Source organism: Thamnophis sirtalis, unplaced genomic scaffold (genome assembly GCF_051295495.1).
Source record: "Thamnophis sirtalis isolate CommonGarterSnake01/CBP01778 unplaced genomic scaffold, rThaSir2_p1.2 scaffold_6, whole genome shotgun sequence".
NCBI classification, from domain to species: domain Eukaryota; kingdom Metazoa; phylum Chordata; class Lepidosauria; order Squamata; family Natricidae; genus Thamnophis; species Thamnophis sirtalis.
Window position 1 is genome coordinate 56,686,179 of NW_028261386.1, and position 23,584 is coordinate 56,709,762.

The 23,584-nt window shown below is 37.3% G+C and overlaps 1 protein-coding gene across 1 annotated transcript in view; it reads left to right on the forward strand.

Annotated features, from left to right (window-relative positions):
• The first annotated feature begins 13,342 nt into the window (after positions 1-13,342).
• Positions 13,343-23,584, forward strand: part of KCNK5 (potassium two pore domain channel subfamily K member 5) — a 32,899-nt gene continuing 22,657 nt past the window's right edge. Inside the window, exon 1 of the mRNA XM_014056538.2 lies at positions 13,343-14,069. Coding sequence (XP_013912013.1) covers positions 13,884-14,069 — 186 coding nt within the window. The 5' untranslated portion in view covers positions 13,343-13,883. The remainder of the gene's footprint in view (positions 14,070-23,584) is intronic.

Below are 23,584 nucleotides of genomic sequence, written 5' to 3' on the forward strand. Positions count from 1 at the left end.
TGGATATGCTTGACTTTATACATGACATAATAAGCAATATATTGTCATCCTTATTTGACCTTTGGCCCAGCAATCATTACTTGTCCTAAGAACTTGAGAATATCAATAGGTTTAGTCATACAGTAGATAAGAGGACCTGGTACTCCTATTTATGCATTCCATCTCTGAAACCTATTAGAATTTATTTATAACTTATATAAGCCATAAGCTAACTGTCCAGGTTGGCTGACAATAATAACATTAAAATGGCTATTAAAACAAAAAAGAACAAGTGTAGTGATGGAATTGTTGGAATGACACCAGGGAGAACCAGATTCCACAAATCCACTGGGTGACTTTGCACTATTCAGTTTCTCTACGTCACAGGGTTATTCTTGTGACAAAAACAGGAGGGAGCCATATCTACACCGACTTGAACTGCTGAATGAAATATAAACCTAACAACTAATTAAATAAATAAATGACAAAATATTGTAATTAACATTGTACTTGTGTGTGTGTTTGTGTGTGTGTGTGTATGTGTGTGTGTGTATGTATGTATGTATGTATGTATGTATGTATGTATATATAGTGTTACAACTCCTGGTATGCCCAAATATGGAAGTTCACTGCTTCCATTCTCTGTCCATCAGCTCGTCATAACAGACCATCCAGACAGAAACCCAATATTTTTATGTCCCTTAAATAAAGGGAGACTAGTATAGATCTATTTCAAGCTATTTAGAATGGAAGCAGTGAACTTCCTCCCATATTTGGACATACCAGGGGTTGTGACTTTAAATATATACCTTTCTCCCTGGGTCAGCTGATAAGGAGAAGAACTCTGTGGCTTAATGGTTAACACATCTGCCTAAAATGTAATACAGCACAGGTTCTAATCCCAGTAAGGGTATGGCTAGCTGATGAGAGCTAAATAGCTTGAAATAGATCTATATATATGCTGGTCTTGTCTTACACCCATGAAAATCTATGAAAACACCCACACACACCCACACACACCCACACACACCCACACACACCCACACACACATTTCAATATTATATATTTAGGTGAAAACCACTAAATCTAATTAACATAGCAAGCAGGTAATATAATATACATTGATGGGATTCATTTTTTTTACTACTGGTTCTGTGGGTGTGGCATGGCTTGGTAGGCATGGCATGGCTTGCTGGGTATGGCAGAGGAAGGATACTGTAAAATCTCCATTCCCTCCACATCAGCTGGTACTCGGGAGGCAGAGATAGATGGGGGTGGGGCCAGTCAGAGGTGGTATTTGCTGGTTCTCTGAACTACTCAATATTTCTGCTACTGGTTCTCCAGAACTGGTCAGAATCTGCTGAATACCACCTCTGTGTACATTGCATTGATATTAATGTAATACATTTGATTTTAATGCAATGTAATATCAATTTCAGAATGGGAAACAGATTTGAAGTAATTATTTAAATTTCTTTTATTCCATTAAATGTTATATCTACCTCTCCTGGTTTTCATAGTATTTTCAACATTGTAAAAAATATTTGTGGAGAAAAATGTATGATTATCATCCAAGGAAAATTCTTAATTTTTCTAGAATTCTACTGAATATAAAAAAAAATCGCACTTGGTTTCAAGTATTTCCATCATCTATCAATGGAATGTTTCATTTTATTGGCCAGAAAGGAGACTGTTCATAAATACATCTATCCTCTGTTTACACTATTACAAAATGGGCTTGCTATTTTGAGGCATTATTTAGCTCCTTTCACAAATGCTCTATCATCTCCCATATCAAATAGGCCAAATGTTAGGTAAAACTAAAAGGGAGAACAAAACTGAACAGCTACAGGCATTGAAGAGATAATTAATTTAATGCACCATTTGATTACCTAAAATGGATTGTTAGGTAACCATTCATTATTGCTCTCTCAATACAACAGTAATTTGTGGGAAATCATTCTTGTTAAATTACATACATTTTTTCCCCTAAATTTAGCATGGCTGGTGTTGTGGTTTTAAGGTATTCGTTAGGAGTGTAAAAGGGCTTGAAGGCCTTACACATTTCTGCAGAGGTGCAAATATAATTGTTTAAGTTGTCCCAAGAAAACAAAAATACAGCTAAGTTTCCTTTTCATTTATAAATTCTGTGGGTGCTTGGTAGAAACAACTTTGTTGACTTTTAAGTTGAGCATGGGAAGAATGTGCTTGAAAATTCCTAGAACCCAAAAGTAGCAGGAAAGAGAGGATGACAAAGTAAGGGAAAGTTGCAGAACAAGGTTTCTGGAATTCTTTCCCACCTCTTAATAGCAACAACTCTCTGGAACAGATGACCAGGAGGAAAGCGAACTTAGAATGGAACAGACACCAGCATTCTAAGGCATTGCCCAATTCTCTCTCCTTCAGGAATGCATTGAGGATTATTATTATTATTATTATACAATTGTATCACAGTGGCCAGTTGTTTCGCCGGATTTGGCATTGGTTACTAGTCGGGCCCCACCCAGGGGCCTAGGACGTCGTAACGTATTTTCGTAATATGCGTGCAGATCCAAGCAATGCGGCTTTTTGCATTTGACTGATGGTGATTTTGTCAATTTTTAACTGTTTTAAATGTAATTCCAGTGCTTTTGGTATAGCACCCAGTGTGCCAATTACCACTGGAATTATCACTGCTGGTTTGTGCCATAGTCGTTGAATTTCGATTTTTAAGTCCTGGTATCTTGCGTTTTTTTCATGTTCCTTCTCGGCGACCCTGCTATCACCTGGTATTGCGATGTCTATGATTGTGACCTTATTTTTCTCAACCAGTGTGATGTCTGGTGTATTATGCGCCAGTATTTTGTCGGTTTGTATACTATTATTAATAGTATAATAATAATAATAATAATATTGATATTGATATTATTATTATTATTATTATTATTATTATTATTGTACAATTGTATCACAGCGGCCAGTTGTTTCGCCGGATTTGGCATTGGTTACTAGTCGGGCCCCACCCAGGGGCCTAGGACGTCGTAACGTATTTTCGTAATATCCGTGCAGATCCAAGCAGTGCGGCTTTTTGCATTTGACTGATGGTGATTTTGTCAATTTTTAACTGTTTTAAATGTAATTTCAGTGCTTTTGGAATAGCACCCAGTGTGCCAATTACCACTGGAATTATCACTGCTGGTTTGTGCCATAGTCGTTGAATTTCGATTTTTAAGTCCTGGTATCTTGCGATTTTTTCATGTTCCTTCTCGGCGACCCTGCTATCACCTGGTATTGCGATGTCTATGATTGTGACCTTATTTTTCTCAACCAGTGTGATGTCTGGTGTATTATGCGCCAGTATTTTGTCGGTTTGTATACGGAAATCCCACAAGATCTTGACCATCTGATTTTCGGTCACTTTTTCAGGCTGATGTTCCCACCAGTTTGTTGCTGTTTTAATATTATAATTTTTGCACAAATTCCAATGGATCATTTGCGCTACTGAATTGTGCCGCAATTTATAATCAGTCTGCGCAATTTTTTTACAGCAGCTGAGGATGTGATCAACAGTTTCATCAGCTTCTTTGCAAAGTCTGCATTTGGCATCATCAGAGGATTTTTCAATTTTGGCCTTAATGGCATTTGTGCGGATAGCTTGTTCTTGCGCAGCCAGGATTAGTGACTCTGTTTCTTTCTTTAATGTACCTGTTGTTAACCATAACCAAGTTTGTTCACTGTCCACTTTATCTTTTATTTTTTCCAGAAATTGGCCATGCAGTGCTTTGTTCTGCCAACTCTCCATTCTTGATTTTATCACATCTTTTCTGTATTCTTGTTTTGTCTGTTGGGCCTTCAGTAGATTTTTGTTCTTTACTTCGATTAATAGATGTTCTTGACTTTCTTTTAAATAATCAGCCAGTGCATGTTTTTCTTCTTCAACTGTTTGCTTCACTTGTAATAATCCTCTGCCACCTGATTTTCGGGGCAGATATAGTCTATCAGTATCACCACGTGGATGTAAACTGTAGTGCATTGTCATTAGTTTCCTGGTTTTTCGGTCCAAATGGTCCAAATCAGCTTGTGTCCAGTTAACTATGCCAGCTGTGTATCTTATAACTGGTATTGCCCAGGTATTTATGGCCTTGATTGTATTTCCACCATTCAATTTAGATTTCAAAATTTTCCTAACTCTGTTGGTGTACTCTCGTCTGACAATAGTTTTTACTTCTCCATGCTTGATGTTATCCAACTGCAGAATGCCTAAGTATTTGTAGGCTTCATTTTCTTTGCATTTAATTAGTTGGCCATTGGGCATTTCAATTCCCTCAGATGCAGTGATTTTGCCCCTTTTTATGGATACAGTGGCGCATTTTTCCATGCCAAACTGCATTGAAATATCGGTGCTGAATACTCGGACTGTATTTGTCAATGATTGGATTTCTATTTCTGACTTTCCATAGAGTTTCAAATCATCCATATATAGTAAATGCGAAATTTTTTCAGCTTTTTTGGCTGTTTGGTAGCCTAATTTCATTTTTTTTAAGATTACTGATAGTGGGATCATTGCGATGATGAAGAGAAGAGGTGAAAGTGAATCACCCTGGAAAATTCCTCGCTTGATATTAACCATTCCGTAGCTCTCATTCCATACTGCCAACTCAGTTCTCCATTGTTTCATTGCCTTTTCAGTAAAGGATGTAATATTTTTGCTAATGCCAGTTGTTTCTAAGCATTTTATGATCCAACTATGTGGCAGTGAGTCAAATGCCTTTTTGTAATCAATCCAGACCATATTCAAGTTCGTTTTTCTGTTCTTACAATTTTCTAATATCATTTTATCAATTAGAAGCTGATCTTTTGTGCCCCTGCTCCTTCTTTTGTTGCCTTTTTGCTCTACTGGCAAGATGTTGTTTGTTTCCAAATAATCCATCATGTTATCTGCAATAATGCCTGTGAGTAATTTGAAGGTTGTTGGTAAGCATGTTATTGGTCTATAGTTTTCAGGTGTTGTTCCTTTAGTTGGATCTTTCTGAATCAAGTATGTTTTTCCAGTTGTCAACCATTCATCAATTTGGCCCTTTTGTAAAATTTCATTCAGTTGCCTGGCCAATATTGCATGTAAACTGGTCAGATATTTGAGCCAGAAACCATGTAATTGGTCCTTTCCAGGTGATGTCCAATTCTTTACCTTTTTAACTCGATTTTTGACCATCTCAGTTGTTATTTCTAATACTTGCATTTGTTTGTTGCCAATGCTTTTCTCAAAGTAATGTATCCACTTTGCTTCCTTGTTGTAGTCCTTTGCATTTTCCCACAATTCTTTCCAGAATTCAACTGTGGCCTGCTTTTCTGGTTTTTCACTTTTGGTGTCACCATTCACATTAAGACTTTGATAAAAACGCCGTTGGTCTGATCGAAATTGCTGATTTTGTTTATATTGGATGATTCGTGCCTCATATCTTTCAATTTTTCTAGCTGTTGCTGTTATCTGCTGTTTTACAATCTCTACAGCTTCATTGATGTTTCTTGTATCCAATCTATATCTTCTGATTAGCCGATCTATGATTTTGTTGTTTTTAAGCCGTTGCTCATGCATGTTCTTTAAGTTACTAGCATCTGCCCTTAATTTTTTGATTTTTTGTTCTAGACGTATTTTCCACTTTGGCTTTGATGCTTTTTCTGTTGTGTGACTAGGTACTTTAATTTTAATGCCTAGTTCGTTAGTGACTATTACAGCTGCGCTGTACATTAACTGGTTTGTTTCCAAGATGGATCCCGGTTCAATTGTTGAAAACACTGCATTAACCATTTTCATGATAGGGGCCAAAATTTTCTTAGGCACAGTTTTTAGTGATGGTAAACGTTGCCTTTCCTCATTAAGCAGAAAATGCTCCATGATCTTATCCTTCAATTCTTTTTGTTTTTGAGTTAGTTCATCAGTTGGTTCAATGATAACTGGTTCTAGTGGTGGTGATGTTATTTCCTCCCTGAGAGCTTCTTCTGGGAGTTCTACTATAGTGTCTTTAGTTGTGTCTTGAATATCAGTTATTTCCGCTTGTGATATTGTTTTTTGGGTTTTGCAATTTGCCTGAATTTCCTCATGTTCAACTTCACTGAACACTTTATTCCGTATAATAAATCGCCTTTGATCTGCTAGTCGTTGTTCACTAACATTTGAATCTGGATATTGTTGTTTCCATAATTCATACATTCGCTTTAAATATCCTCTTTTTTCTGGCTCTGAGTTGTAGTAACAGGCCATTATGGCACGGTTTTCATCTGCACTATATTTTTGTCGTTTTGTTGGCTGGTCCACTTGTAGCCCACTTGTCGACGGATGTCCAGGGACCCCAACATCCGCCGCGGCCCTTGTTAACCCGCGCGACGACCGATGCGGTATGGAATTCTTATTCATTTTTTTCACCATATTGTATGGGTTGGCGGGGGTTTTTTTACGGGACCAGATGCCAACCTGATCCCAACCTTCCTCCTTTCTCATCCGGGCTTGGGACCGGCAACGGCGGAGTTATTATTATTATTATTATTATTATTATTATTATTATTATTATTTACCTCTGGATCCAGTCCATTTTCAAATGTACTTTTGTTGCTATTGTTAGCTTCTCTTGTCCTACCAAATTTGGTCGTTTCTCTTCTGTTTTCAGGGAGTTATCCTGTTGATAGACGGAATTCTAAGCCTTATTTATTATGTAATTTATTTTCAACATGCCATTCAATTGCAAAGAGGAGTTTCATATATTTATTTATGTGTTACAATGTCTCTTTGGTGGTTCACAACAGTTATAATTGACAGCAATAAAGTTCTCACAACTTATCCCAAAGCCTCCTGGAATGATTTAGTTTTAACCAGCTTCTGAAAGTCTATTTACAGTGGAGCTAATCCATCCCAGAGACTAGACTAGGGCAATTTTACTGAAATAACAGTAGACAACTTCCTTGGAATAAGGAGCATTATTGACAGCCTCTCTTGGAAGAGTTTCAAAAGGATCAAATATGATTAGAAGAGGTGGTCAAGCCACAAAAGGTTTTATAGATTAAATCAGCATTTGAATTCCATTTTGAAATGTAGCATAGGGACTACAAAACAAAGAGGGATATTTATCAAGAACAACTGAAAATAGCAATAGCAATAGCAATTAAACTTATATACCACTTCATAGAGCTTTCAGCCCTCTCTAAGTGGTTTACAGAGTCAGCATGTCGCCCCCACAGTCTGGGTCCTCATTTCACCCACCTCGGAAGGATGGAAGGCTGAGTCAACCTTGAGCCGGTGAGATTAGAACCGCTGAACTGCAGATAACAGTCAGCTGAAGTGGCCTGCAGTACTGCACCCTAACCACTGTGCCACCTTGGCCCAATGTTATTTACTCTATAAAGAAATTAAGTCTAGACTATTGATGAGGATCATAGTGAAGTAGACCTCTCTAAAAAAGTGATGAAGGCGTTATATCAGATATCAACAGCTGGAGGGTGAATTCTGGCTGCCAGAATCTCTCTGAAAAAGGAGAATTTATAAAATGGAACATATATACTCTGGACAGATGTGTTTTCATGAGTAAACTACAGGATCTGAAATTTTTGCAGCTGGTTCAGGAGTCGAGTGGCTGGGAGTTGGGACATTTCATCTAAGCTCATTGCTGTAATGTAGCCTACATGGACATAAGGTTCTGCTGGTCTTTATTTCTTAATCGTATTTAGAATTTGTTCCTTAACTGCTTCAACTATTAAGAAACTTCTATCAACAAGATACTCTGGGTGAGTTTCTTTTAATCTTCAGTGAAATAACTTTTAAATATAAGTTTAAGGAAAAAACAGCGGAGGATATACAGAAAAAGAATAATTGGAACACTGATTTCAAAAAGTTAAAATGGAGTAAGATTTTGAATTTAAATATAACAATCTTTAAAGAGATTAAAGATCAAGATTAAAATTAAAAGAAAGGAATATAAAATGGGTTTATGTGATCTAGGTTAAAAAGAGATATATCATTATTTCTGATCACCCTTAGTGGACTTTTACAGAGCAGGGCTGAATGATTGAAAAGAGTGATTACTGTTGAATTCTAACAGAAGTATTATGTTGTTAATATATTGTTAATATTCTTATTTTTTGTAGTTCATATTAGTCTTTATCTGTATAATTGCAATTAACAACGATTAAGCATTTTTATTTATTTAAAATTGATATATATATATATATATAATATTGATATAGGCTTAATGGCTAAGACGCTTGCCTAAGATGCAATATAGCACAGGTTCGAATCCCAGTAAGGGTATGGCTAGCTGATGAGAGCTAAATAGCTTGAAATAGATCTATACTAGTCTCCCTTTATTTATTTATCAGCACAAATAAAAAACCACAAATATAACAAAGGCAACAGTAAAAATATTGGGTTTCTGTCATGATGGACTCTTGTGACGAGCCGATTGACAGATGATGGAAGCAGTTAGCTTCCTCCCATAATTGGGGCTTACCAGGGGTTGTGACTCTAAATATATACCTTCTTCCCTGGCTTCAGCTGATAAGGAAGAAACCTGTGGCTTAATGGCTAAGACGTTTGCCTAAGATGCAATACAGCACAGGTTCGAATCCCAGTAAGGGTATGGCTAGCTGATGAGAGCTAAATAGCTTGAAATAGATCTATACTAGTCTCCCTTTATTTATTTATCAGCATAAAAAAACAAAAAAAAACATATATATATATATATATATATATATATATATATATATATATATATATATATATATATATATATATATATATATATATATATATATATATATATATATATATATATATATATATATGCCTAAATAGATACAACTGACCTCCATCAATTTTCTCTTAGCTTTGGCATCATCCCCCTGTCCTGTCCATAATATAAATTTATTTTAGCTTTCACTCTATAAAAAGCCACTAAAACAAATGAAACATTTTCTAATAGCTACATGGAATTTCTATGAATTTTCTATGCTCCTTTATATTAGTTTGCCTATGGCCTATTCCATGTCCATCTGGGTCAATATCTAACTTGAATTTGGTTTCTGAATTCTTAAATTGCTCTAAGTATATTAAAATGGAATTCTTTTATTACTTAACAATTACAAACATTGAATTCATTAGCCAATTTACAGACTGAATAGACTAAAGATAATTTCCATTGTAGTATTATTCTATATGATCCTTAGGCTTACCACATATGGATTGCTAATGTATGGATAATTACTAAATGGCAGCAAAAAGATCTGTTTTCCTTTTTCCCTCCTAATATCTCTTTGCTGGCATTTAATGATTATTACATTTTTTTCAGCACAGATAAATTGGAGAATTGTGAGGAAATTCAAACTTTCAGCTTGTATTTTGGCAACAGAGCTAGGGAGAGCGGCTTGCCAAATTCAAGTCGGCATTGCAAATATTCCCTTGTGCTAGTAGGAGTGGATAGCAGAGGTGAGTTGGTCCTGGTTCAGCCCAGATTGGGCAAACCGCTAGTGGCGGTGGCAGCAGGCTCCACCTACCCACCTGGACGCTTCTGCGCATGTGCACAAGCGAACAAGTAGTAAAAAAATGGAAACCCACCACTGGTGGGTAGCTCTATGAAAAGTCTGGGGCAGTTGTGTATAGAAGTTGGGTCCATTTTATTTTACTTATTGGAGACTTTTCTATTGGTCTCTTGGTGTTATAATCCTTGGATTGTTCCTTATATCGCACTTGGGGCATTTTGAGTTTGAGATTCTTTTGTAATTTAGCATTACTGCTTTACTCTTTAGTTCTTATATAAGCTGGAAATAAGAATTAGTCTTTATATCATCACAGAAAGCTATGGAAAATATTTTAACTGCAACACCAATATTTAAACAGCAACATATGAAAGAAGAGATTAAACAGAACAAAGGATTTATTTATGGAATTTACCCGCTGCCTCAATCCAGATGGATTACTTTATAATCAAGGCTGCATTCTCATGAGAATAAGTCAAGTCATAAGAATAATACAGGTAATCTACCCACCTGATACCTGTTATGTATCATACAGATAACCTGATATTTATGGTACCAAGAACAAATTCTCCATTTCTAAAGACAGAGGCATTCGCAGTCTATCTGAAAATTCTGAAAATAAGGAAGGTAACTAAATTTTCAGAAGGAAAATAATAATAATATATTAACAGCGCTGGGTTGCCTACTAATGTATGAATTCCACAGTTAAATAGAAAAGCACACTCTGCTGATAGAAGAAAAAAGAAGTGAGCTTTGCTTATGGAGAAACTGGTCAAGAACGAGCATTAAAATTACCTGACTTTCCGACAACCTTCCTATAATAAATGTACATGTATGGATGATACATACTAGTTATAAAGATTATTCACACATATATAATTTGACTAATAAAATATTTGCAAAGTAGATGGAGGATAAGCACATGTCACTGACTGCCAGAGCCTGCAAATATAGGATATAAATCAAAATTCAATTCAATTGTGCTTTGATTACTCCAGAGACATTCAGATTATATATGAGAACTGAATCACTTGTATGATTTTACACAGCAAGAAACAATGCAAAAAATACAGGCATCTGGTACAAACTATGATGCAAAAATTATGTAACAACTGTTCTGTCACAATAAATTTCAGCCTTTTGTGCTTGCTGTCGGAAACAAATATATCAGTCACAAGGTACGGTATATGTCATAATGCACATTTCATTGCTTGCCCCATCTGTGCAGACATTGATGATGTAGGGCTGAGTTATTTAAATTATATACTGTATTCTCTGCATGGGGCTCTGTATGGGGCTTGTCAAGATAATATATTTAAAGTTTTATAATTTCTAAAGTAACAGAAAATATTCTGCAAACCACATAATTTATCCACAAATTATTCCAAAGGTTCCTTATGCTTCTTTTCTTTCTGCAGCATTGAATTGTGCATGAGAAAAAGCAACAGAACATGATGAAAAGAAGCATCTGCTACTAAGCACTGATTTATCTGGAGGAGTTATACTTCTTTCAACAATGTTGCAATGATTGTTGGGTGAATTTTTTTTTTTTTTTTAGAAACTGCACTTCATTTTCCTGGTGTCCCTTAAATGACCAGCAATGTTGATTCTCAATATGAGTGACTTGCTTTCTGTACATTCTGCCTTGCATTTTTCCTGACTTTAGCCTGACATTCTGTGTCATACTGGCTTGATATGCACATGTAGTTCAAGCTTTGTATCCACAATGTCATTATCCTATTACCTTGATTAAAGATTAGTTTTGCAATTGCAAAAATTGGAAACTACTATGAAAAAGATGAACTCTACATGAATGCCAAGATCAGATTTATTTATTTTTTGCATTGATTAGTTGGTTATGTACCATCATGTCATTTTTTGAGACCTTGTGACCATGTAAATATATTTTCTCCTTGATGTTCTATTCCCAAACCTCTTCTTTCAAAGCTCTCAACAGGACACCCATTGCCACTTTGATTGAGTATATCTACCTTGCATTGGTCCTATTCTTCTTTTTCCTTCCACCTTTCCCAGCATTAGAGCCTTTTCCAGGAAGTTAGATCCTCACATAAAAAGTCTGAACTATGATAATTTGAGCCTGATCACTTGCACCTTGAATGAAAACTTTGGACTGATATGTTTGATGGACCATTGGTTCATCAGTACTTTTATACATCTTTCCATAATTAATTATTACTTATTCTACAGTATTGACATATGTAAAAGCTACTGGATTTCCATGAAACTACAGCACAGTAATCAGAAAAGAAGCACCTGCGGCTATCGCCCACCTTATTTTCTCAGCTATGAAGGGTAGAAAAAGTGAGCAGAAAAAAAGAGATGGCCACTGCGTCCTCCTGCATGTCATTTTGGACTTTCAGTCCCAGTGCATTTGAGGACAAGAGAGAGAAAAGGGAAAACTGACCTTGTTGATGCTGCATCAGTCAGGAGGAAAGCAAATCAAGTATCTGCTCCTGACACAAGTAGTGACTGAGTGGTCCAGACAAGGAAAGAGACTGGCACAATACTGCTCTCAAGGTCAGCAGCCCAAATTGTCCCCACAGAGGGCCTAACAAAAGGCAGTACACAATTCTCTTGCTGTAGCCACCCACACTCGGTGATGTGTCTGGAAGATTAAACCCATTGAGAGAAGAAAACAGTGACATTATCAAAGCATATTGCCAAAGGCCAGCCATAATGTGAAATGAGGACTGACCACCCTCCCTATCAACATAGCTGGGAGAAATAACATTTATGAGATTTAGCACTAAAACAAAATTTTACCTAGTTCCAACCACATTCATCTATTACAGCAAGAACGAAGTTTTGTGGCACTCTAAAATGTTGCTCATCATCGCAACATTTTCTTAAAACACTGAAAAACAAGTATCAGAACCTTAATTATTACAGTATCACTCACAGCCCTTGATACCACACAATCCACTATGAGCCCATGCAACCCAACAGATCCTGACCTTGGCTCACTATTTTCTCTCCTGCAAATCACAGAAGAACCAAGAGAGTTGGGGCTAAAAGTAGACCAATCAATCAGAACAGAGCTAGAGGGGACCTTGGAGGTCTTCTAGTCCAACCCCTGACCCTATACTATTTCAGACAAGTGGCTGCCCAGTATCTTCTTAAATGCCTCGTGATGAAGCCCCCACAACTTCTGAAGGCAGCTGTTAATTGTCCTCACTGTCGAGAAGTTTCTCCTTAATTCCAGATTGCTTCTCTCCTTTGATTAGTTTCCATCCATTGTTTCTTCTCTTGCCTTTGGGTGCTTTGGAAAATAACAAGTTGATTTCCCCCTCCCACATCTTCTTTGTGACAATCCCTCAAATACGGAATCTACTAATGACAACTTTATTAGGGCACAGTCAGGAACTCACTTTGTGGCACCCCCCCCCAAATACTTTGATAAGGAGTCTACTACGGTAACAACTTTATTGGGGGGGGGGAGAATTATTAGCCGCAGAATCAGCGGCTCCCTTCATCCGATAGTTTCTTAGCCTCAGCAGTCACAAGGCAGTGATTCTACCCGAGGGGACCAAATCCGATGGTTTTCTCTCGTTTCGAAACAACTGGCCGGCGTTTGTCCTGCCCGCAGCCCTTAAAAAAAAGAGGGCAGGAGAATATAAACGCGGGCGTGGGTGTCACTCGCCACGACGTATTACGCAGGACCCCACCTACTTCAAGGTAAGAATTAGGAGCTATCTCAGTTATATCTGCGCTACTCGCAGCTCACCCCACCCAGGCGGTGGCAGTAGCAAAGAGCTCCGAGTCCGACCGTCCCACAAGCTGGCACCGCGGGGTGGGCGTTCCGTACTAAAGACGGCGCGCAGACTAAGGCCACGCTCCAGTTGCGAGAGCGCCTCCGAGCGTGCGGGGCCGAAGTAGTCAAAAGCGGAAGCGCGGCTTTGTCTCAATCAGCCGCCGCGGCCGTTTCGCTCGAATTTCGCGTAAGAGCCGCCTCGAGGGGAGTGGGTCCCCCGGCCACGTGCTGCGGCCAGGGAACTCGAGCGGAGACGACCCTCGCTCTTTCGCTGGCCGCTCTTTGGACCGCCGCTGTTGGCGGCCGGCCGGGAGACGCTCCGCATGCGCCGCTCGAGGAAGCGAGTGGGTGAAGAGAAGGGCTCCAAATTCAAACGGCGGAGGCAGCCGCGAGGAAACCCGGAGGAGTAGCCCGAAACCGAGCAGTCGGGGAGCAGAGCGAGAAGCGGGAGAGAAGAAAGGCGGCGGCGGTTGGGAGGAGAAGAGAGGAGAAAAGGTGGGAAGCCGAGGATCCCTGGCATTCCCTACCGACGGAGCGGGACTCTTCTCGGTTTATTGCTTTCTGCTGAGGAATCCCCGAGTCGTTTCCTCTCCCTTCCTCTGGAGCTGAGGCTACCCATTGTGCACCGCCATGGTAGATAGGGGTCCTTTGTTGACGTCGGCGATTATTTTCTACCTGTCCATCGGAGCAGCTATCTTCGAAGTGCTGGAGCACCCTTATTTAAAAAATGCGGCCGAGGGTTACAAGCAGAAAAAGTCGGAGCTCCTGAAAGAGTTTCCCTGTCTGAGCCAGGAGGGGCTAGATAAGATCCTGAGGGTGAGGTTTTTTTTTTTTTTTGTTTGTTTAAAAGCTTCTTTCCCGCTATCTCTTTCGACTGGAACAAAATGGGTTGCCTCCTTTAAAACGTGCAATTGTTGCAGGGCGCCAGTTACACTTTAAGCTTGAGCAAGTGGCACCTGCAGTAATTAAAATTCGCGGCCTCAAACGCATCTCTCTCTCTCTCTCTCTCTCTCTCTCTCTCTCTCTCTCTCTCTCTCTCTCTCTCTCTCTCTCACACACACACACACACACACACACACACACACAGACACACACCACACACACACACACACCCCTTGCAATGTGAAAAAAAGGGATATTGCCCTCTGAATTGAGACAAGTTTGCATTCCCCCACTCTCTTGGAAGGCAGGAATCAGTTCTTTGAACACAATAAAAACATTGTTCGACTCTGATGGCTTTACTGCTAGGTATGTGCTTCTTCATGCACTGAATTGCACAGACTTAACAAGGCATGGATAACATCCAGAGTCGCTGAACTCTGCTATAGTGGAAAGTATGGATTTGCTGTGCAAATATTGGTCTCTGAAATTACATTTAAAAGCAGGTTACTTCTGAAGTGTCCAGATTCACTTGGCTGGTTGGCTGATATTGTGAAAAACCAAACTGGTAAAATTTTAGCAGTGATTATGATGTGCTTTGCTAAGCATACTGAATGCCATGTGGGAGCATTTATCTCAATAGCAGGTGCTTTTTTGCAGTTTCTTACCTCCCTCCAAATGTTGCACAGCAATATTTCTGAAATTGAACATGTGAACAGGTGGAAAAAATGGTATTTATGAGACTAATGTTGCAAGGGAGGCTTGCTTTGTAATCAAATTGCACTTTTAAGTTTTCTTGCAGTTAAGAACTGCAGTTCTTGCAGTTCTTGGTGACTTTTAAGATTATTGCCAAAAAAAGTTAGGGCTATAATGTCAACAGGCAGCTGAAATTTCTCATTAAATGGGTATGGGCAGTCTAACCCCTTGAACTGCTGGTGCACCTCAGGTTCTCAAAAGGTCAAAGGTGAGCTGTAAAATAATTCACGGGAAAATTATCGTCCAAGTGGCTATGCAGCTTTTTGTTTTATTTATTTATTTATTTATTTATTTATTTATTTATTTCCTTTGGATTCAGTGAGTGGGTAGAAAGGCTAAAGATTTCAAGAGAGCTTAGACTGTAAGCACCTGATTGGCTGAACTTCATAAGGATCTGAAAAACGAAGGAGGGTGCTGAATGTGTCCTTCCCTTAGTCTTTGTTTTGCCTGCCCCTTCTTATCTATCTGTTAAGCTCCATTAAGTAGAAAAGTTTGTCTGGCACTTGTGTTAAGCTCTGTCTTGCACAGAGGCCAGAGAGTACAATAAAGAATGCAGTATATTTGTTATGACTAAGTGAGTCACAATTTAGGCCAAGTCCTTGCTGCACTTGTACCCTTTTGGCTTTTGCATAGAAATGTTAGTCTTTAGCATAGAAATGTTAGATGTTCTGCAGTAGCCTTTTAAATAAACTTTTCTGGATTACAATCCAGTTATTGTAATGTTTAAAGAATACAGATCTTCTTTTTTAGGATGTTACATGCTTCAAGGAAAAGACATTTCCATTTCTCCTGTAAAAGAATGGCTTGTTTAATATTGACATTACTATGTACTCTGTGTGTGTGTGTGTGTGTGTGTGTGTGTGTGTGTGTGTAACATGATTTTTTCCTAACTAGCATTTGCTAAGTGCAGGGTCTACTTTTAAAATTATAGGAAAAAAATATTGTGCGGCAAATGCTATACTTTCTAGGACTGTGATGGTGAACCTATGGCACGCATGCCACCAGAGGCATATCGGTGAGCATGGGAGCTCATCTCCGGCACACATGCGCACTCCAACCAGCTAATTTTTGGGCCTTCTGGGCCTACCAGAAGTAAAAAAAACAGGCTGTTTTCAGCCTCCAGGTGGGCCTCTGGGAGGGGGGGAGGCCATTTTCACCCTTCCAAACTCCTAGAAAGCTTCTGGAGCCCGGGGAAGGTGAAAAACGGACCTCCTGGGCCCATCAGAAGTCAGCAAATGGGCTGTTTCTGGCATCTGGAAGGGTGGGGGAGGCTGTTTTTGCCCTCCCCAGGCTCCAAGAAAGTCATGTGGGGGGGTGTCACACATGTATGTGGAGGGGCATTGGCACAGGGGGACATTAAATTATAGGGTGGGCATGCAAGCAAGTAAAATAGTGCATGCACATGCTTTTGGCACCTGAGGTGAAAAAGGTTCTCCATGACCGTTCTAGATCACGTGTTTGAGAAAGGCAGACATAAGGAATGCAGTTCCACTGAAACTCTTCCACCTGTGCTATTAACTTTTTTGAACTGTGACAAATGAGTACAATCTGAACCAGTTACTGAGTTTAGCCAAGGCTGCATGTTTGGAATATTCTATATTTTCCTCTTTCCATTTTTCTATAAGATGGAGGGGTTTTCTGGAGGTAAGAAGAAAAAAGGCAAATAGTTGTGTTATAATGCATTTGTATGCCACATTTTGCATGTAGCGTCTTTAACCTTGCACAGTGCTTTATAATCACTGAATTGTCTTCAATTTGGCTTATGTCATTTTGGCCATCAATACCCTATTTTAAGTTGAATGAACTGAGATTGGGAGAAATTAGTGCAAATGTCACTGGATGAACCTATAATGTAAGCCAGGGGTATCAAACTGGCGGGCCAGATGTGTCATATGCAAGCCACGCCCATCCCAGCTCCGCAAATGGGAAAAATCACATGATAGCAATGTGACACTATGAGTTTGACACCTGTGATGTAAGCCAAATAAATCTATATGTCATGATCTGAGAGAACTGAGTTAACTAGCATGATATATAAGCTTTGTTTCAGTTCAAAATGAATTAGATGTCTCCATATTGTTATTCAAATTAGTCTACAACTGGATTTTCCTCTTGTTCACTTGTAATTTAAAAAGTCCCTTATTTCAGGTCAGTGAAGTTCTTAAACTTTGATGCATGAAACAGTGCTACTCTGCTTCCTTGTTTTTCATAGACTTGTATTTTCTTGTCTTACACCCATGTGGGAGGATGCTTGGTAGACTTTCAAATTAAAACTCTTCTATGGCATATATCTTGCTGAAGTGATTGGGCACATATACAGAACCATTCACAGAGCTGATGGCTATTTCAAAATTTTCAGAAAGGTTCTTGTGCTGTTTAAGAGGCAAATCTGTACACTTTGAAGTGTAAGTATTTACCTAGATAGCAAGACATTCTTTAGAAACCTCTACTTCTTAGCATTTCCTCTTTCTTCTTTAACAGACTGCACCTAAAATGTACCCAGGAAGTAGGGGAAAGGCTTCTTGAAGTAAAGTTTCAGTACCACTGATCTTACATTGGTTGCTGCGCATATTGTATCATTCTAAATGAAGTGAGGAATCCATGCAATTAAAGGTCCTAATAATCATAGATGAATGATCATCTAAGACTATGATTATTAAGACCTTTAAATGTTTTTTCACACACGCCATGTTTACTCAATTAGTAAATCCTGAGGGGTTGTTGGGTGTTTTTTTTTAAATACAAATTGATTTTTTATTTTCCATTTCCATTAATGAAAATTTTGAACACTTTGTATTGGAGTAGCTAGAACTTCTGTTTTTTGTTTTTTTAAAGTTCTTAAGTGAATCCAGGAATTCTGGTGGTATGACTATCTCTTTTCTCTGTGTTCAAATTATTGTACCACACCCATGTTCAAATCCCTAGTAGCTCTCATATGCAACTTGGACACAACTTGTTTCTTGTTTTGCACAATTGTGCTTTGTTCTGCATATATTGTACATGTGGGAGGCCTGTATTAGGTTTCCAATTATATATTCTCTTACTTTTTAAAAATATTACTTATCTTCCTCCTATTTTATTCTCAATTTCCTGAAAGTTACAAATAAGCTATATTCTTTTCCTCCCCTATCCCCTTTAAAATGGTAGTTCTATGAATTGTTTTAAAAGTTGGTGTTCATGCTACATTTTTCTTAATAGATAATTTGTTACATTTTATGCTGGTAATGAAGTAACATAGACATAGCTTGTAATGATAAAATGTCCCTATTTTGTTGCTTCATTGAGTCATAAACTGTAACTGTTAAGTAACTGGTTTTTATTTCCTGTAACAGGGTACATAGAAAACTTTTTTTATTCTTTAAAACCACAGGTGCATTTCTGTCTTAAAAGCTGTCATGAACTTCTGAATGGGGTTATTAGAAAAGATATTTTTCTCTGTATGTCTTCAGGGGTGGGTTTAAAATAGCATAATCTTATGCATGTTTATTTTGGAACATATCTACTGATTTTAGAAGGACTTATTATCTAATAAATATGCATAGGGAGGGTGGCAACTTTACTGGGAAAGATCTTCCGAGGATTAGATCTTGTTTTCTCATATGTATGAAGCATTATCAGTTAGAAATTGTATTGGGTACAGGAACATATTTGTGTTTTGTGAATACTGGGCCACAAAACCACAAAATATGAGAATTCTTGGTCTATGACTTTTTCATACAGAACAATAATGCAGAATTGCTTGGCAGGATGAGATGAGTGGCATATAAATAAATAAAGTAATATAAAATAAATAATGTATGAAAGATAGCATCACAGTTAGCTTATTCACTGGGGCAATGTTATTTTTCTAACTTAGGTTTAATTTAACTTATCTGGGCACTGTTACATTGGCTGATATTCTGAATGGTTCATACTACCTGATGTATGTTTGGGCTCTCTACAACAATATTAAAGCTTTGTTCCAACTTTTTGAATTCCACAGTTATGTCTACTTTTTTTCTCCTTTCCCTCCTCAGTTTCCTAGCAACAGGTTAAACCCAAGTCAATCAAAATTGAAGGTGTCATTTTTAAAATTTATTTCTGAAGAGTGAAGACTTAAGTATAATAACAATATTGGAATAAAAGCTTCTCCAGAACTTTGTTGGATTTCTGTCAAAGATAATTATAAATACAAACTTGCAACATCTGATTAATTCATATTGTCAAAATATAATTATCATTTGTGAAACTAAAGTGTCAGATTATTCTTAGACATATGTTTATGAAAACAATGACATACATTCAAAAATAGATTAGCTGTATCTTACTCTACTGAATAATATCATTTAGTTTGCATACAAGTAGTCCTTGACTTATAACCACTCATTTAATGATTGTAAGAAGTTACAATGGCACTGAAAAAAGTGACTTATGACAATTTTTCCACACTTAACTATTGTAGCATCCCCATGGTCACATGAACAAGATTCGGATGCTTACAACTGGCATGTATTTATGTCGGTTTCAGTGTCCCGGAGTTATGTGATCACCTTTCACCACCTTATGACAAGGAAAGTCCATGGAAAAGCCAGATTCACTTTACACCATATTACTAAATTTAACAACTGAGTGATTCGCTTAAAAAATTGTGGCAAGAAAGGACATAAAATGGGACAAAATAATCTTAAAAACTGCCTTGTTTAGCAATGGAAATTTTGGGTTCAATTGTGATCATGGGTTGAGTATATCATAGAGGGTTTATATTTTCTTATATCAAAAGAATTAGCCAGATCTTTTCACACGATAAACTGATGCAATTTCTACTTTGTCAGTAGTTAACTACTAGGAAAATGGAACTTGCTTTCTTTTTTTCCTGATATTGCTTTATGATTGATACTACTAACTAATCGACATACTTAGAATTTACTTAGAATGTGAGCAAGATAAATTTACTGCACTTCTATAGTAACAAGTTGAATTACGCCCATCTATCTTAGTGTACAGCTTTGTCTAGTTGATAGGAAACTTGTTATATGCCACTAAAACACTTTAGCCTGTCTCAATTTTTGTCACAGTCTCATTTGCAAGTTGCAACACTTCCTGTTACATCTTGCATAAAATTAATACAGTATTGCACTCCTTTTCTCTCCATTTCCTGTCTTGTATTTTTAAAATAAGGATGTATTTGCCAGTTAGGTTTTTTTTTTTTTACATGGATATACTTAAATTTGGTCAATTTGTGGTCTGACAATTATACAGAAGCAAAAATATATTACTAGTGTTTAATTAAACATTGCACCATTGCTGGGGGATAAAGAAGCAAGTAAGCAGCCATATAATCCATTCGTTTCTTGGAACCAAGCTGGGAGACCTTCTCCCTTTTAACAAAAATGAATAGGCTAGGTTTTTTTTTTCCTCAGTTGGATAAATTGATGAAAGGATCTTTATTAGCATTGTAAAGGAAAGCTCCAAGTGACAGTCAGAATAGCATGGGAATGGGAAGACATCTAAGAAAGGCGGGGACAGAGATTATCATATTGTCATGACTTACAAATTGATAATTTTTAGAGAAAGTGGAGTCTTCTTTAAAATAGCATAGCATTGACAATTTATTTTAACACACCTCCCTGTCTTTCCTTTAGAAAATTATATTTGCTGCTTGTTATTTTTTTAAGTATGCTCTATAATTATGGTTCCTGTCTTATGTGAAAATGTGTTGTCAGTGCCTTGAGAAAAATGTTTGATTCACATGTCAACAGACAAAAGAATGTAAATCTGATTATATCTCTCACCTCTTAGGTTTCCTAAGGGAAAACTTGAAAATGTTGCACTTGTTGTTATTGGTAGTGATGATTTGGTTACTAAAATATTATGGAAACTTTTATATGAAGTGTACAACATTTCATTTCCCCCACAAACATGCCATTTGTAGCCCTAAAAATATTGTTAGGATGCTATACTTCCTGACTCAAATGTCTATTTCCTAGATTTTTATCTGAAGCATTTTTAAAAACCTGATTTCTAAATTTTATAGGCTAGCAGGGAACAGCATTAGGTCCAAATTAGAACAGTTATGGCACTGCCATAGAAAAATATGAATGTTTTTTTCAGTTGATCGGTTCATAGCGCAACCAATGCGTAGGTTTCAGATATTTTAAGATGGTTATTACTGGCATATAATGCTCAAATAGTATGATACTGTCACAGTGCAAATATACATTGCCATTGAAATTCAGAATTTTGTCAAAATGTAATTGTAGAAGAGTTGTAAAGAACCAATTTCCCTTCAGGTTATCCCTTTCTCTAGTACATGTATAATTCATGCCTGGAATAGAATCTTCCATCCAACAATTGAATAGCTTGAGGTTTTTTCTTTGTTTGTTTTGGTTAAACTTGCAATGAAGATAATCAGCTTCAGTCCCACTATCTGCCCACCAGTTGTTGGATTATCACTTCTCCTCTTGTGTGCTACAGTGCATGTTATCTGGCAGGGCCAGAGAGGAACAACACTAGCATAGATCTTATCCTCTTTCCTCTGTATGAGTTGGGCAATAAGTAACTGATCTAGAATTGTTAAAAGATTATTTCATAAGATAGGTAGTAGTTTGATTTGATGGCATGCATAAAGTCTATTTCAGCCCTCTACCTAAAAGAAGTTTGCTTCATTCATGATTCTTATGAAAGCAAATTACTTGTGGAAAGTGGGTATGGAGCCAAGATCCAAGACCGTTTGGCACCTTAGCCTTTCTCCTTACATGTTTGGTATAGATATGTGCAGAGAAAAGTCTGTGAGCTTCAAGTTTACCATGCAGCTGAGTAGTGAATTGCAGATTTTTCTCTATGGAGCAACTGTGCTTAAGCAGTTAGTCCTAGCGTATGGTGAAAAACTAACTACATTCTTATGCTCATTTATGAAATTAACTCTGCTCATTTATGAAATTAACTGTGAATATAACATTATCTTCCATTAATCTCTGGATTCCACAAAGCACATGAGAAATCTTGTGATGGATCAGGCAGTGTACTGATGTCATGAGAATTCTTGTGTATTACATGAAATCAAGCCACTGAAAGGTCAGGCTTTGATGATCTTGTGTCCCCTTCATTAGTCTTGTAAGTTTCTCATTAGAATCGCTATAAAACACTTGTCAGTACTGCCTTCCCCAACTCCAAATTGGAAGCGTGTGCATAGAAGTCTGTTTTGTTGACATAATTTAGCATCTACTTTTCCAAAGAGAAATGATTCTTTTAAAGGGTTAGGAAACCCTTCATGCCAGCTCCTGCCAATCATCTACTAAGCTAGATAAATCCAGAACAAAGCAACTTGTATTGCAGACAGTGAATTAAGGATGGTGGTTTTCACACAGCCTTTTAAGATAGACATATCATACTATTGATTGTCTCATTTGGATTAGGCTGCAAAGTGGAGAAGAAGCAGCTGCAGCAGCTACAGTTAATTCTAAATGTGAATTATGTAACATATTTGTAGTTTAAAAAGAAGAGGATGCTGTCTTTGATAAAGCATTTTCTTGCCATACATTTCTTTCTGGATATTGTTAATTTTTTTTTAAAAAAATCACAAAGTCAGGGTCCCAAATAAATGTGTGATGCATCATGAAAGTATTTTGTATTTCCTTGTAGGAACTGGAGCAGAAGATTTTCCAAACCAAACCTGAATAACTTCCATTTACAAATTGGAAAGAATTATTATTAAAACTTCTGACTAAAGACGACTACCAAAGTAATTGATTGTTGCTGGCATCTGCTCTATGAAGTCCACTCCTTTTGATTATATACAATCAGTTTAAAATGGTGGAATATTGTATCACAGGGCAGTTTTGCTAAGCTTCTAGAGAGATTTCTCAATGTTACTTTCCCAATTTCAAACAATTAAAATCATGTTAAAGAGTGATTCTTTAATTGAGATGTGAAACAAGTATAAAATTAGTGTGACAGCAGTAATCTATGAAACATTTAGTATTCAGTATTCAAGCTTTAATTTTGCAGACATCTTAAGAATTTATATCCAAACCTCCTCCAACATGGACAGCTGCTTCTTGGACTGAAGTCTCAACAGCTGCTGTCCCTTTGGTGACCAGCAAACTATTGAGATGATCACATTTCAGGCTTTATGATGCAATAACACTTGCAGCTGCACTTGTTTCAAAAGAAGGGTATTCTGTTTTCAGTGGTTATTGAACATGCAACTTGGCTAAGAGAAGGAAGTTTGTGGTGTTTATTTTTTCTTTATAAATAGATATAGAGAGTATTAAAATGGGAGGAAGGTGAAAAAGAATAATGAATAGAAATCTTTTGCTTCAAGCAAATGATGACCTGTTCAAAAATGTGAACATTTTCCTTTTATACCATCATCCATACAAATATCTCTTAATATAATATGGTCTCCTTTCTTGGAAAACTTGTTGGTAAGATCTGATTTTATGTGATTTATCAGTGTAATATACAACTATTTTAATTATATAATGAGCCAACCACAATTTGTGAGAAGCATGATGTTTTGGCGCCAAAAATACTATATATAGTCTTTGAAATCCAGTGTTCAAAGTAGGGCTTTTAATTATTTCTTCATTATAAACTGCTTTAAAGGGCCATGCTTCCTTTATCATTTAGATTTATTATATATCTTATTAGTTGAATTCTTTGGATCCTTGGAGGGGGCATCTATTTGGAGCGGTTTTGCTCAAAGTTATGATTTG